At 28.0% G+C, this 16,035-nt stretch overlaps 1 protein-coding gene across 4 annotated transcripts in view; it reads right to left on the bottom strand.

Annotated features, from left to right (window-relative positions):
- Glut1 (Glucose transporter 1) overlaps positions 1 to 16,035 on the bottom strand; it is a 205,386-nt gene that overhangs the window by 54,104 nt on the left and 135,247 nt on the right. For 3 of the 4 annotated variants that reach the window (XM_075372491.1, XM_075372489.1, XM_075372490.1), the window contains 2 exons: positions 15,158 to 15,175; positions 1,233 to 1,328 (listed from right to left, as the gene is read on the bottom strand). In XM_075372491.1, coding sequence (XP_075228606.1) covers positions 1,233 to 1,328; positions 15,158 to 15,175 — 114 coding nt within the window. The remainder of the gene's footprint in view (positions 1 to 1,232; positions 1,329 to 15,157; positions 15,176 to 16,035) is intronic. The other variant, XM_075372493.1, reaches the window with a different exon arrangement.

The following is a 16,035-nucleotide window of genomic DNA, read 5'->3' as shown; positions in this document are numbered from 1 at the left end:
TATTTTACTTTGTATAACTTGTGATGAAACTTGGATTCATCATTTTGAGCCAAAATCCAAACATCAGAGTATGGAATGGAAATATCTGAAAAAAAAGTTAAAATCTACACATCAGCCAGTAAAGAGATGCTAACTGTTATTTGAGACTACAAAGACCTAATTTATTAGGTCTTTGTACCTAACATATTTGTGATATGTTAGGAAAAACTGACACCTGCGATAAGAAGGAAACATCTGGTTCTCTTTCAAACAGCATATTCTTCTGCACAATAACGCCTGCTGCCTTACCGCTCAAAAGACAGAGGAAGCTATTCAAACGTCAGGTCAGGAGCTGTCACCAAACCCAACTCACAGTCTTGATGCTCACAGGCGTAACGATTATGACCTCATGTGAGTGATGCTCATTATGTCAGTCATGACTTCATGAACAGGTCAATAATGCTTCACAAGAATGGCTCAAACACCAAGGTGAATAATTATTTACAACTGGAATAAAAAAGCTTACAGAAATGTGGGATAAGTCCCTAAATATAACTGGGGATTATGTTGAAAAGCAGCATTGAATAAATATTACGTTTTTCTACATTTGTTTGTTTTTTTTATTATTGAACAACCTTAATAGTTGGATTTATTTCTGGTTCTTGCAGCATCACAGAACAGCAATAATAACTCTACTTCTTAGGTTTACGTTTAGCAACAGTATTAATAATTGTCTGTATTTAAAAAAAATTTGTTATTTGTTTTAAGAATTAACAACATTGACTACCATCATGTCAGTAGGTTCATTCACATGGACAAATAGCCACTATTCAGTAAAAGCGAGGAGTCACTTTTACACCCCATCAGTATCTATTTGTGGATGATGAATTTTAAAAAGCTCAAAACAGTTACAAAACATTTACTGAAGAGTTTCAGAAGCTCCTATTTGAGGATGGATGGCTAATAAAACTAATAATTGTAACAAGTAGTATAAATTTGAAGTGTTTACTATAATATAACACTAGCTATATAAAAGTACTTAAAAAACACATATTAAACTAATTTAAATATATAATTATAAAAACAACTAATCAAGAAAATACAATAACCAATCCTTTTTTCACACCTGAAAAAATTACTGGTCTCATTCAAATACAATATTATTACTTTAATAATTTTCTAATTAATTTTAAAGAAAAGTACATTGTCTTATAAATACAAAACAAGTTAAATAGGAAAAAAATTGCACTTACAACTTCAGGTGCATTGATGACACCCGTATTATAACCAAACTGAAGCATTCCTAACATGGAGGCAAGAATCGTATAAGACAGAAAAAATGTTAGTCCCTGTAAACATACGAAAATTAAAATAAAAAAAAAAAATATTGAAATATTATACATCAATAATGAATTTTTAATATATATGAAATACAACAAAAAAATATGAATTGAAAAAAATTAATACATAAAATAATAAAATTACATTCAAAATTTCAACATATATGGTGCAAAGTGTTAATAATAATTTTCATTGTTAATCATATAAATATGAATATTAAGTGAGGTACAACCTTGTGGTAATTTTTAACTACAACTATATTTAACCCTGCAAAAAAGGCAAACGTATTTAAAACAAAAAATTGTTGAACAGTATAAAAAAAACTTAAGAACAACATTACCAAAAACTATTTTTTTCCCCATAAGGCATCAAAAATTTAATTTTGAGTCATTCATTTTTAATTTATTTATCAAACATTATAAATTAATTGGTTTTTTATACACATTGTACGTTTATTTAATGATTAGAAATTTTGAAATGAATTCCCCTTTACAGATTAAATATTATTCAAGGTAAAAAGCTTATTACATCATCAATCAATTTAAAAATAAACCCAAATGACTCGGTGTACCATAATTTAAGTAAATAAAATTTTACAATCAATTAGTGTGGTTGAATTAAACCAAAAATTATGTTATTTGACAGAATATTTCAAAAAATAATTATTACCTGACCACATTCTATGTAAGAAAATAATACAGCCATTTCTAATATTAAACTTTTAAGAAGCAACAAATAAGAAGTCATCTAAAAACATGACATATAAATCAGAAATGACATTAACAATTTATAAAATACCTTAAAAATCTATTCCGTCATCAAGAAAATTTGGGAAAACATAATAATTTTGACTGATCTTTATATCTAGATGTTCTTAACGCTAAATTAATGGAAAAAAAAGTAAAGGACCAAAAATTAAAAGAAATTAAGCCAACAATTATAAACTAATCACTAAATAAAAGAAAATTAACACCCAAAATCTCAAAAGTTAGTGTTTATTTTGCATTTTTAATGAATTGACTGATCGATTCACAAATTATAACGGACATCTTGGAGTATCTAGGGTGGGGCTTTGTTGATTCAAAAGAACATGATGATGTTACAGGCAAGCAGTAACAACATCTCTTGTTCATTTACAGTATCTGCCTGTATGTTAGCATATCTCTGGATCACAAGAAAGAAGTAGGATATTAATTATAACCCAGAAACAGAACAGTGATCAGGCTATAATATTGAGGAGTTGAAAGTATTAAAATGAATCTGGTTTGGTTTGGCATTGAACTGTCAACATTCTGTACAGAAAGATAAACTGTGAACTATTTATACTGTTTTCGCACAACTTACATACTTCTCTGCATTTTACATTTCTAAATGTAAACAAAATGTTAATTATATAAGTACAGTAATCATGACGAATGATTTTAATAGTTTATTAAAGGTTTTATTGCTTGTTGTATCATACACGGTTAAATAAGTACCGTTGTTAATAATATTAATCCAATGTTTTAATAAACGTAATCATAATACTTATGAGTATGACATACTTGTATAGTGGTATGCATTATGTTTTATGTATGAAATTGCACAAGATATTAATTTAATTAGGAGTCAAAAATAATGTTGATAATTTTATATCAAAATATATTGTCAAAAGAAATCTTTCATGTTTTAAATTTTTATTGAAATTAAAACCAATTTAGCCAATGTGAAGTCAAATATATATACAAACACAAACCTTAATAACTTGAATAACATTTAAAAAAAAAAGAAATAAATGTATTAACCATAGTGAAGAAGTAAGAATGTGCAAAAATGTACACAAAATTAATAATAAAATGAAGATTATTAATAGGTATGAATAAGAAAAAAATAAAAATAAAATTTATTAAAGGAACAACTAATGGTGATCTTCTTATAGGCAAATTAAAGTGCACATATGCATTGTGCAATTGCTTAGTGTACAGAACAGATATTGAAAAAATTCTCTAGTATAAATTAACACAAAATTAAATGCAGAGGCTTTGTTTTGATGATAAATATCTTATGGTTTTTCTATAACAGTGCATTATTAGTCAATCTTAATAATATTATGAATCTACCTTAGCAAATCAAAAATATATATTTGTAAAAACAACGTTCACTTAATATCAACGATTAAAAGATGAATATGAGAAAATCAAACTTCCCTAAAAGAAAATACAATCCTCAACAGATATTTAAAAAACAAATTATTTTGCAAACCCATTATATCTTGTCCTGAAACCACGATCCTATAACTTGATATTTCTTAATACTTTGTGTTTTTGTTTCATTAAACAATGATCCAATCTTTATTAGCAATCCTTGATAGCATGTACTTGAATTTGAATAAAAGTTAATGTTCCATTAAATTTAAAAAAAGAAATTCTTTATAATTACTATTTAAAGTCTTTTTAAATTTATTTATTTTTGTTAGTTAAGGTTAATAATTGAACTAAAAACTGTAAAAGTAAAAATAACAAAAATTATAACTCACTTCCTAAACAACTGGAAATGTGCTTCCAGACTTCTTTCTGAGACCATGATTCAATCTGATTTTCTGTAGTACTGCAGATGACACTATTATAGATACCATTAATCTTGAAGTGAAAAACCCATATAGTATATAGTCAAATACAGTAGTGTGCAAATTAATCTGAACACAGATCTTATTTAATAAAAAGTAATTTTATTTAGAAAAAAAATCATACCTATTCAATTAGTCAGTAACTAGTAATTAATGCCCTCCTGTATTCTTAATCACTTCATGTATATAATTTGGCAATAATTCAACAAGATACTATACATATTTTTGATTTCTTCATCTTGAAATCACACCAATATTATTGGTTTACTGAGGTCAATTTTTGTACAATTAATTTTTGAGGTTTATTTCTGACTATTGCCCAAAGATTATGAATTGGATTTAAGTCTGGGGAGTTGCCTGGCTACAGGAACACTTAAATGTTTTGTTCTTTGAAAACTTTTTCTACTTTTTTGACAGTATGGCTGGTACCAAATCTTGTTGGAACACTGCTGCCTTATAAGAATTTATTTTAAAGTTGTGTTACAACCCTTTCCTTCAGAATTTTGATATATCCATCACTTTTCAACATACCATCTACTGGAAGTAATGAACAAAGGCCTTCAAATGTGAAACTATACCAAAAAATTTTTTTCTGGGGATGTTAAGTGATTATTGGATATGAGCCGGTGATGTATTTTCATCTAATGTATGGAACCCTTTGCCCCTGAATATCGGAAAACAAAATCATTTCTCCAATCTTCTTTGGTCCAGTTAGCATGTATTTTGCATGCACAAGAGGCTTTTATTTTGCACAATGCTGATGTTAAAAGCTGCTTTTCAGCTAGTAGATGAGTTTTCCATCCAGCTGCAAGAATTCAGCGTCTAACAGTTGTCACTTGTAAAGCTGTTCCACTTGGCTTCTAACTCTTGATTTAAATCCACAGCAGATAATTTTGGATCGAGTTTGCTTTTTCTCACTAATAACCGATCCTGTGCTGGAGTGTTTTTTCTTTTACGACCTCATTTGCGTTTCCTTTGAGAAAAAAGGAACCAGTTTTTTTAATTATTTTAAAGTAGCATTCAGAGTTCCTAGTCCAATACCACATTCAGAGGCAATTTGTCATTGTGACATACTGGTATGCTCAGAAAGAGGAACAACCTTCAAACACTTTCTTGGAGTTATGTCTATTATTATATATTCACGACATAAAGAAGTACAAAAATATGATTTTGTAATAAAAAGTGAAATAAAATTTCACAAAACACTATAACATGAAAATTGCAAAATAATCAAAGAACAATAACCTCACATTACACAGACAACTTAAAAATTGGGTGCGGTCAAGTTGTGTAGCCACAACATAGAAATAAACAAAATAATTCCTGTATTTGGATTAATTTGCACACTACAGTAGTATATTTTATATGTATTATGTTGTTTTTTAACATTTCATAAATTCTGTATTTAGATCAGACCTAACATGTTGTGGGTGAAATTATGCATGAATGATGTCAATTTGTTTCTAAATGGGTCCATTTTTTTATTAAATTAGCTGCAAAAGTTAATTCTAACGTGTTTAAGTACTATCTATAATTCTATAGATACTATTTCTTACTATCTATAGATGACTGTGTCTGCCCAAAATTTAGTTCAAATTTTACACATTATATGTAAATATCATGTATCAACATACTCCATACAAAATTTGCAAACCAGCAAAGATTTGATAAAAACAAAATACCAAACATGTGTTCTGACATCTTAAAATAAATACGATTAATGAAAGTGCCATCTGCAATATCTGGATCTGATCCAGGATGAGACTGAACCAAAATCTTCAAAATACTAAATGGAAACATATTTTCAGATATTTTGAAAGAAAGTCATGATCTTTATTATTTTTTTCTTTTTTATAAAAAGTAAACATAATTTTATTATTATGGAATAAGTAAAAACAATGTTACTAAGATTACAACAAGATTTACTGAAAGTCAAACTTTGGTTTTGTGGTGTTACATTGACTCATATTTATAGCACAATGTTCCAGACCGAGTTATTAAACTCACTAGATATGATTATAAAAAAAATTTGTAATATTAATTGTGCTGAAGATGTGTAAAGCAACAGTAGGAAACTGACAACCACACAATAATTAAATAATTTACTGTGCTATTATAAAGTATTCTTATAACAATGAAAAATGATTTCTTAAAAATTAATAAATAAATACGCAAAAAATTAATTTTAATAGTAAAGCAACTTTTATGAAAAATGGATATTGGGGTCCTCCTAATACAACTGATCACTCAAAATGCAAAAACCTTCAACAAATTACCCAAATTAAATCAGGTAGTTAAATTTTAAACAAGATAATGGCAGAAAAGGGGTTCATATGACTATTTATCAAAGTGAAACACCAATAATGAAAAACTGTGATTTTGTTAAAAAAATTGTTTAATAATGATGGTTTATTATTTTTTTTAACTTAATAATGGGATTTCTTTACTGGAGCTATAAAACTGTTTGATGTTATTCTCCATTCCTTTCTGTTTTAAGCTAAAATCTGAATCCTGATAAATTCCACCCACACATCTGTTTAAAATATTCCAAGCTTTGTCTTTCTATAAATTTTTTATGTTATAGACATACTTCTATTACCTAATTATCAAAACTTGTTTTATCTTAACTGTGCCAATGATGCTTTTTAGCATTGCTGGTTGCAAGCCCAGGGCCCAGTTGCAAAGTCAGGGGATCTTGTGTTGAGATAACTCCCCTGCCGCATAAAGAATTTATTGTTATGAAATCAGGAAACAATGGACAGAACTTATGGAGAATGAAACAGAGTATGAATGTGAATGTGAATGGGGGATTACAGAAGGGAGGTAAGAATATAGACTGGAAGGTGGTGACATGTAATGCGAGATAATCTTGACCCTGGGGAGGATGAGGGCAGTGGCATCAAAGCTTATTCGTTGTAGGATTGATGTGGTGGTGCTGCAGGAAGTGAGATGATGTGACAGTGGACAAATTGACAGAAAGGATTTCTCTACATTGTACGGCAGAAGGGTCAATAGGATGGGTTATGTGGGACCAGATTCTTTATATAATAAAGAAGTAAAAGAAGGCTGTTAAGTTTCAAATCAGTGTCGGGGAGGTTGTGTGTAATTAAGCTGAGAGGTAAATTTAGAAATGTTACTGTAATGTCTGCTAATGCTCCTACAGAGGAGGTGAAGGAGTGGGAAAAGGAGGATTTCTCTGCTGTGTTGACAGGGAAGGTGAATAGGGTTCAGAGGTATGACATAGTGGTGATACTGGGAGACTTGAATGCAAAGCTGGGAAGAGAACCATTGATAAGATCTATTGCGGGTTGGTAATCTCTGCATGAGGAGTCAAATAATAATGGCTTCCTATTGGCACAATTTGCAGAATGTAAACGATGGTAATTAAGAGCACAGGATTCCCTCATAAAAGAATATACGTAGGAGCTTGAAAAATCCTAGGATCAGATATAGTCAACCAGATTGACCATGTCTTAGTTACAGCTAGATGAACATCAGGGATTTTGGACGTATGTGCAAATGTGAATTGTGACTCTGATCACTTTTTGTTAGAGCCACGATTAGATCAAGGCTGTCCAACATTCATAAAGAATGGAGAATGAAGAGATGGGGTGTAGGTAGATTGAAAGTTGAGGAGGATAGAAACAGGTACCATGAGATGTTGGACGAGGAGCTTCCCAAAGTGATACGAACGAGACTGGAGAAATATAAAGGGAGTTTTGGAAAGGGTGGGGGACTTAAGACTAATGAAGCTAAGACTGCTGACTATATGAAGTTATCATCAATCAGCAAGTAAAAGACAAGCAAGAGATAGAAATAGGAAATTATATTTTCAAGCATGTTAAAAGTGTTGTGTATTTGCACATGGGTAGTAATCAAAAAGTGTCAGATGAGATAGATAGGACAATGGTGAATAACAGATCTTTTTATACTAGTATGAAGTAATTTAAGTCACACCTCTAATCAAGAGCAACTAAAATGAAATTATATAAAACTCTGGTAAGGCCTGTGGTATGATATGGTTCTGAAATGTGGATGTTGATGGTGAATGACACATTGAAGCAGAAAATTTTTAATATAAAATAATGAGGAGAATCACTGGACCATCTGCAAGAATGGAGAGTGGAGAATGAAAAATAATGTTGAAATTAATGACTTACAGGAAAATGAAAATATTGCAAGATTTGTTAAATCGGGAAGAATTGAGGACGCTTGGCATTTTCAGTTTGAGAAGACAGGCAGAGGGGATCAAGATAGATGGCAGGGTTATGTTCAGGAGGCTAGGGGTTACATTGGCTTGTTGCGCTTAGGAGTACAGAAGTAAAATGTTTTATCTTAATTCATGGCCTTCCAACCCAGTTCATCTCCATACAAGAGTCTGTTATAAATTTTTTCCTCGTTTATTCATTTTATGAACTCTTCATTTTTAACTTTATCGACCTACATAATTTTCAACATTCTTCTCCAACGCCACATTACAAATGCCTCTATTATTTTCCTTCTTTTTTTCCTATATTCCAAGCTTTACCTACCGTAAATCACATACTCCAAACAAATATTTAAAAAAATTTCTTATTAATTCTTAAATTTATACTTGATAGCAGCAGATAATTTTTTCAACATGAAAACTCAGCTTGTTTGTTCCAGTCTATTTTTGATATCTTCTTTACTCGATCCAATCTTCATAATTTTAACAAAATTCTGCTACTTCTTGAATATTGTGATGGCATGCACTTATTTTAATATTTTCCTTCATTAACCTACTTTCTATCAAATCTAATTACCTTTGTTTTATTTTTATTTATATTGAATTTCTCTTCTAGGAATAAATATACTAGTATGCTATTCAGAGTTCTTCTGACTTCTAGTTTAGTTACTCCACTCACAAATTTATTTCTCAATTCTTGTTTTCTCTTCTACATACAGGATGAAAAGTAATAGAAACAAATTATATCTTTATCTCACTACTTTTGTAATCTGATCCTGCATTTTACATTTAAACATTTTTTTTATCTTCTACTATTTACCATTCCCATCTGATTATACAGATTGTAAAAAACCTGTTTTCTTGTATTAAAGGTGGATTTTTCTAAAAATATCCATCTCACAGTAGCTAGAAACTGAACAAGTGCTATTTTTACTTATAAAATACTGTTCATTGATACATTAGTATTTTCTCATTAATCAAAAAGTAATGAATTATTATCAAATAAAGATAACTTACTGAATCATAACAACAATAGCTACGTCATTGATGTATTTTATTGATAATTTAGTTTGAGCACTTAAAATTTTTGATTTAAAGTAGTAAACCAAAATTCTCAAAACATGTTTACATGTTTTTTTTTAAATTTAACTATGGACATAATGTTTAAAATTTACTATGTTTCATCCTTTGTGTATTTATATTGTAAGTTTGCTGATACCAATTCTGAGTGTCGAGTAATACTAGCAGAAAACAGTTCAATTAAAATAATAATTTTAAGAACTGAAAAAAAAGACGACCTCTTGTCAATAACTGAATGTTTCCTATCAAATCAATCCATCTGTGTTTTTTTTATGGGTGGAGTCTAATGCAAAATGGATTTACTAAGGCATTTTGTGAATTTAATGTGGACACATATTGCAAGCTTCTTTCTTCTTTTTAGAGAAATCATGTAATTACAACAATTTAAAAAATTAACAAATAATTATTATCTGAAACACTGTATTATGAATAAATTAATAAAATAAATATATGTTATAAATTTCATCTAAAAAAATAAACTTTACCAGTTATTATTTAAAATTTAGATAAGATACTTTAAGGAAAGCAATAAAGAATTACGATAAACATTCCTGTCAAATAAGAGTACTTGTATACATTTCTATGTCAACCTCTTGTGATTTTCAGTAATAATAATAAAAATATCACTAAAATGTCTAAAGTTGTACCATAAAATTTGTAATCAGAATGTTTTAGATAATGTGAAAATAATCATTAATGTAATTCAGCATACATTTCTGTTACTTGTGGCATTAAATAGATTGAAACTGTAAAAGAAATAATGAGAAAAAAACTTTTAAGAAACCTTTAAGCCTTAAGAAACAAAAAAAGAACAACAGCTAAGCTATTAATAATAATGTTAGTATAAATGTATAATGTCAAACACCACCAAACATATGTACATTTAACAAGTATAATACACTAAATAATACTAAATTAACTAACATGCATACAAAACTGACATGCTAATACATAAAGCATCTACTATGACTAAACAAACAGATTTTAAACACACAACATGTAGAATATTATCATTATAAAAATTATTTACATATACATTAGATTAAACACACAGCAGGCCATAAATACTTAAATACATTATATTACACATAATTAGCACAAAAGTACTACTTTACAATGCCTATAAATTAATTGTCTTGTATACAACACTAGTTTTAATAAAAATGAAAAATTAAGAAAAGACAGTACTCAAAAAGGTACAATATGCAAAAATTGCCGATTAAATTTCATTCATTATTGTTTTTATTCATTTACTTAAAACAATAAGTTAAGTAAAAATGCTTAAATAAACCTACACTTAATTAAAGATTATGGAAAAAGTAAATAAATCTTGTATCATCACACAAGAAAGCAGGCTTTGTAATTTTTTTTGTTGCAGTATCTAATCAGCATTAAGCACAGAAAAAAGTCCTGGACAAATAAACATGCTAGTAAATAAATTAATATAATAAACGAACAAATCAAATCAGACATGGATGTATTTTTCACAACTCAGTAAAATATTTTTGTGTACAAGAGAAAAGAGAATTTTGCTATTCTTCTGTTGTCATTTTTAATAAATTATTGCTCAATTTAAAAAATGTACAACCAATTAAATATTTTTTTTTACAGAACCAATATTACTCTGCCTATGACTTCTTAAAAAAATATCAATTAAAAGTTCTCTTCCTGAGTGTAAACATTATGTATAATAGATTTGTTTCTCAACAGAATTTGTTATTTTGCACTGCCTCAGTCTTACTTATGACAATCATGTGTACAAAGCACCAGAGCTACAAGACTAACCAATTAGAATGATGTTCATTATAGAGCAAGCCGCTATAGTAAACAAGAGTGAAAGCGTAATTTTTGGAACTGAATATCACCTGCATTCCAGTGGTTTTGAAAATCGAATATTTGGCTCACTGAGGAAGGCAATAGAAAACATTTCATGCAGCACTTTTTCTCATAAATCTGGCATGGGATTTTATTTTTGAGAATGGCTAATAATTTCTGGAATTAATTTGTGACTTGTTTCAATTTCCTTTAAAGTTTATGGAACTTATTTATGACAAACTTTATTAATTATGATTACATAACTTAACAAACATTACATGAACGTTTTGCATTTTATTTAACTTGTACATATGATTTTGTTATAATTTTCCAAATAATATTTTCTTCTTATTTCATTTACTTGGAATCTCCATATATCTCTTATAAATAAAGAAGGGGATTAACCATTTCTTTTTTTGGAAAATGAATTGTTTTGGGATGAGCTTATCCTTTGTTCTCCCTTGATTGGTTCAAGCGATTCTTTTTTTAATTATGGAATACCATACAAATACATTCCTGATGTGATCTACATTATGTAATTATGTAATGATCTGAGTAGAAATTTTATTTATTTACTAAGAAAAAGGAGAAATATTGGAAGTATTAATTACAGGACATGATTGTTAATAATGATCATTAATTAGGACCCTCTTGCCAATCAAGGTGCCACACATCTTGACACCAGGCCCACTGTGATATTCTTTTTGTCCATACCACAGGTATGGATACATAAATTTTTACACATAAATACATTTTTATACACATAAATAGTATGTCCATACTATTTATGTGTATAAAATTGAGAAATTTTAGTGGGGATCTAAATTTGTGCTACTTGTATGTCTCCATTTTCTGGTAATGCAAGTTCAATCATATGGATTTCTACTAAAGTAAAATAATAAAGGAAATATATTGTTTCATACAATTTGAAATTTATTGTATATCATTTAATTATAAAATTGGTTGCAGAACTCCACTTACTACTTTAAAGGCTAGCAATTTAAATTGCTAGCCTTTTTAGGCTAAATTTTCTGTATCTTTTTAAAAAGTAAAAGTATTGTTGTACTGTTTTGGTGGCTTGAAGAAAACACAGGTAAACTTTCTAATATTATACATGTATATGAGAAAGCAGACTAAAGAAAATATATTAAAAAATCTTGAAAAATTATTTATCCAGCTTAAAAATAGCTCACAAACTCATTTTTAAGTGGAAATATTTAATTTTAAGGATATGGTTTTATATATGAAGTATCCAGGAAAGACAGTGTAGGGTATCTATACAGGTTTCCCTAGCATAAAGTTAGTAAAACCCATAGATAGAACAGCCTACACCTAGTGTTTAGAGCTCTATCAAATCATATATCTACTTAGCCCCAATTATACTGATGCAGTCACCTGCCTACTACCGAGTGAGATCTTCAATATCATGCCTTCACCTTAAGTTGGAATACTATTAATCACAGACAAATGCAACACCATCACTTTGGTAGCCCAAAAGTTATTCTGCTGTTACCCAAATGATGCCATAACCATGGAACAAGAGTTAGTGGCTGTTTGGATGAACAGCACTGACTCCAGCACTAGAATGTCCAGCTGCCAATCAAGTTCCATCATGGAGTTATAAGGTTTGCCTGAAAAATATTTGAGTTAACCTCCCCACAAACACAGAGGTATTTTTAAATGTTAATAATAGCAGCAGGTACATTTTATTGGTGGGTTGCAAACAAAATGTAGCATGGTAGGGAGGTGAATAGTTCTAAGTTATTAATTTTTTCACTGTAATGCTGGAAACAATCAGAATATACAGATTTTTTAAAATAATTTATCGTATGATTTCAGTATGTTTTAAAACTAATTAATACAAAAAAATTGAACTTTAAAACATTGAAAAAATATAAAACTTCACAACCATTTCTTATGTTACCAAACAAGCATCTACCAAAAAATTTTATGTAAAACATTCTTATTTCATTGATACCAAGTGGCTTGTTTGCAAGTAGTTATAGTTATGCAAAATTACATCATTTAATTGGGTGTTTATTCATAAGCCTACTGATAAATACATAACAATCTGACCCTAAAAGACTGTATTCTTCGGCTACTGTATAATATTGCCCAAAATAATACATATAGATTCTGAGAATGGTTATAGAGGGATGTAAGACTATCAGGGATGGGGTATATATAACATGATTATTAAAATGTCAATTTTTGATATTTATTTCATTTTTTTGACGAATATATTTATTTAATCATCACATTTTAAGACCAACCAAATACCATAATAAATTTTATTACTTTTCTAAAACTATTTATGTATTATGGAAGACATTTGATGGTGACTAATTTATTATTTTGGTATTGCATTTAAAATTGTTCTTTTTTGTATTTTTTTATTTCTTTTTTGACAATTTTCATCTGAATAATCTAATTAATAATCATCAATGTTCTAATTACTAATCAAAACTTCCTTTGTGACTACATCAATGACTGAATAAATACTATTTTGATTATTTTAATTTCCTTTCCTAAATTTATTATTATTTCTTTCTCCATTTATTATAATGAGTTAAAAATTTCCTAATAAACACCACCATGACACTAATACCAATGAATTATTGACACATTTTAATAATCATGGTTCACAACATCAATACCGTACTATGATTTTCAAAATCAAATCTGCTAGGATTCTATTTTAAGACAATATTTAGTGAGTTACCTCTGGAACTACGTATTATAGTGAATGTTATTTAGTTTATATATGAAAGAGATTATATAACATAGTTCGCAACTGTAACTATTGAAAAAAAAAAAAAACTACAACCAGTTATTCATTTTGCTGAAAATGACCACTAATTTACTTTTATTGAAAATATGAAACGATTAATTTTCTTTTTCTTTAACATAATCAGCTTTTATTGGAGTAAAAACAAATGGGTTAATTTCAGAAATATAACAACCTTTAATTGTTTAATTACAGTTGGAGTTCAATCTAATTTTTACTTCAGCAACATAAAAAATTACCAACAAATTAATTAATAAAAAACATTAAAACTCATTCAAATGATAAATATTTCCAAATTGTTTATTTTTATCGAGACAATAAATAAGTGTATAATGTGCAAAATATTTTCTTTGTTAAAAGTTTACATGCTTTTTTATACTGATTAAAAAAAAAAAAGTTATACGTAGACTGTTCAGTATTGTTAGAAATTTTAATTCTGTGAGTAGAGGTTAACTGTTTTTGTTTATTAACATCAGGGCACAAGTCCTTTAATCAACAATGTTCAAAACTGACAAAATTGGAAGAAGAACCAAGCTGGAAATTACAATTATTAAAAAATAAGCATTGAAATAAATAGGATAAAAGTAATTATCAGCATTCTATGTATAATGTTACCCAAAATGCTAACTTTTATTGGTAATCTGATAAAACTTTAAATGATCACCTTTCCAACAAATATCACAATCTGCATACAGTATTTAACAGCTATGAGTTGATCACATTCTCTTCCAATGCAGCACAGGTTTGGTCTATGGCTTTTTAATAAGATAATCTGCTATAACAGGAATTTTTTTAAATTTGTGTAGCTATACTTTTGGAGGAAAAATTACTATATGGAATTTTAAATTAAAATTAATAATTTAATAAATTGATAAAGTATAATAAAAAAACACTTTTAACTTAGCAAGTTGTACTAAAAAAAATATATATATTTTTTATTTAAAAATATTTTATTATTTTCAGTCAGTAAATTCATTAAAAAACATTTTATACATTTTAAATTAAACTACTGAAAACAAAATACTAAATATAACCAAAAAAGGCTTTTTATTGTTAATTAAAATTAAAAAAAAAATTGTACATTAGATACCTCAATGATCATGAGATAAATTAGATCATTTTTATAGATGAAAAATAAATAATAAATTTACAAGATATATAATAAAGAAATATGTATATAGAAAATATATACATTTAGTACATAGTAAAAGCAAAATTTTTAATAAGTAAAAAAAAAGAAGGAAAAAACCAAGTTGCAGTGCAACAGAAGTGATCGTAGTGCCACATTTTGTAGTCACTATTTAAAAATTGTTCTTAGTTACCAATCAATATGATATCATACTTCTTTGGTATCATGCGTCTATAAACAGAAAACAAAAAAAAATTACAAATAAAATATAAAATAAGTTTTAAAAAAATTATTAATAAATTCATATAATTATGTTTAAAATATATGATCAAACATATGACGCACAACAACTAGCATTAAATACACATACACTTGTTGAACGTACTAATACAAAAATAATAAATAATTTTTTTTAATTTGAAATTTAAAAAAACCTGATAAGTAAATAATAAATATTGAACATGCAAAAAAAATGTACAATCGGTCACATTATATAAATGATAGCATATACTTCACATGACAAAGAGTATAAATCAAAGAATTATTGATATTCTTAATGAAAAGCATAAAAAATTCACAAAAACTGTTAAAGAATTCTAGAATTATTACAAAATTTTCAGTAAATTCTTTGTGGCTAATAAACATTTGAGTTGCTTAAAAATATTTTCATTCTTCACTCAGTTTTTTAAATAAAAAAAATGTATTAATGTAGTTCTCAGATTTTGTTTACTGTTACTACAAATAATAAAAATTATGATACAATTATTTTTATATAAAGCAAGACCAAATTTTCGGTACGATTATCTACACTTAGTTCAGTTACCTATACTTAGCTAGTTTTTTTTTTAAAATTATGCTCAACACAGATGAGCAACATATTCAAAGCAAGGTCAAAAATAGCATTAAATCTGAAATACGTCACTATAATGCAGGCTAGGATTTGATCCACTGTAATTAAATATATAATGCCTGTTCAAAAAACTCCTGACTCACTTTTTTACTGAACAAGAAGCTTTAGTCAAGATAAGAGGGCTTATCACACAGCTATAGTTATCCTTCCTGGATATGCATGTGGGTCATTGTGTCTGTCA

This window comes from Lycorma delicatula, chromosome 8, assembly GCF_047948215.1.
Source record: "Lycorma delicatula isolate Av1 chromosome 8, ASM4794821v1, whole genome shotgun sequence".
Classification (NCBI taxonomy): domain Eukaryota; kingdom Metazoa; phylum Arthropoda; class Insecta; order Hemiptera; family Fulgoridae; genus Lycorma; species Lycorma delicatula.
The sequence above is the reverse complement of the archived record's forward strand: the minus strand, read 5'-3'. Positions and strand labels throughout refer to the sequence as shown.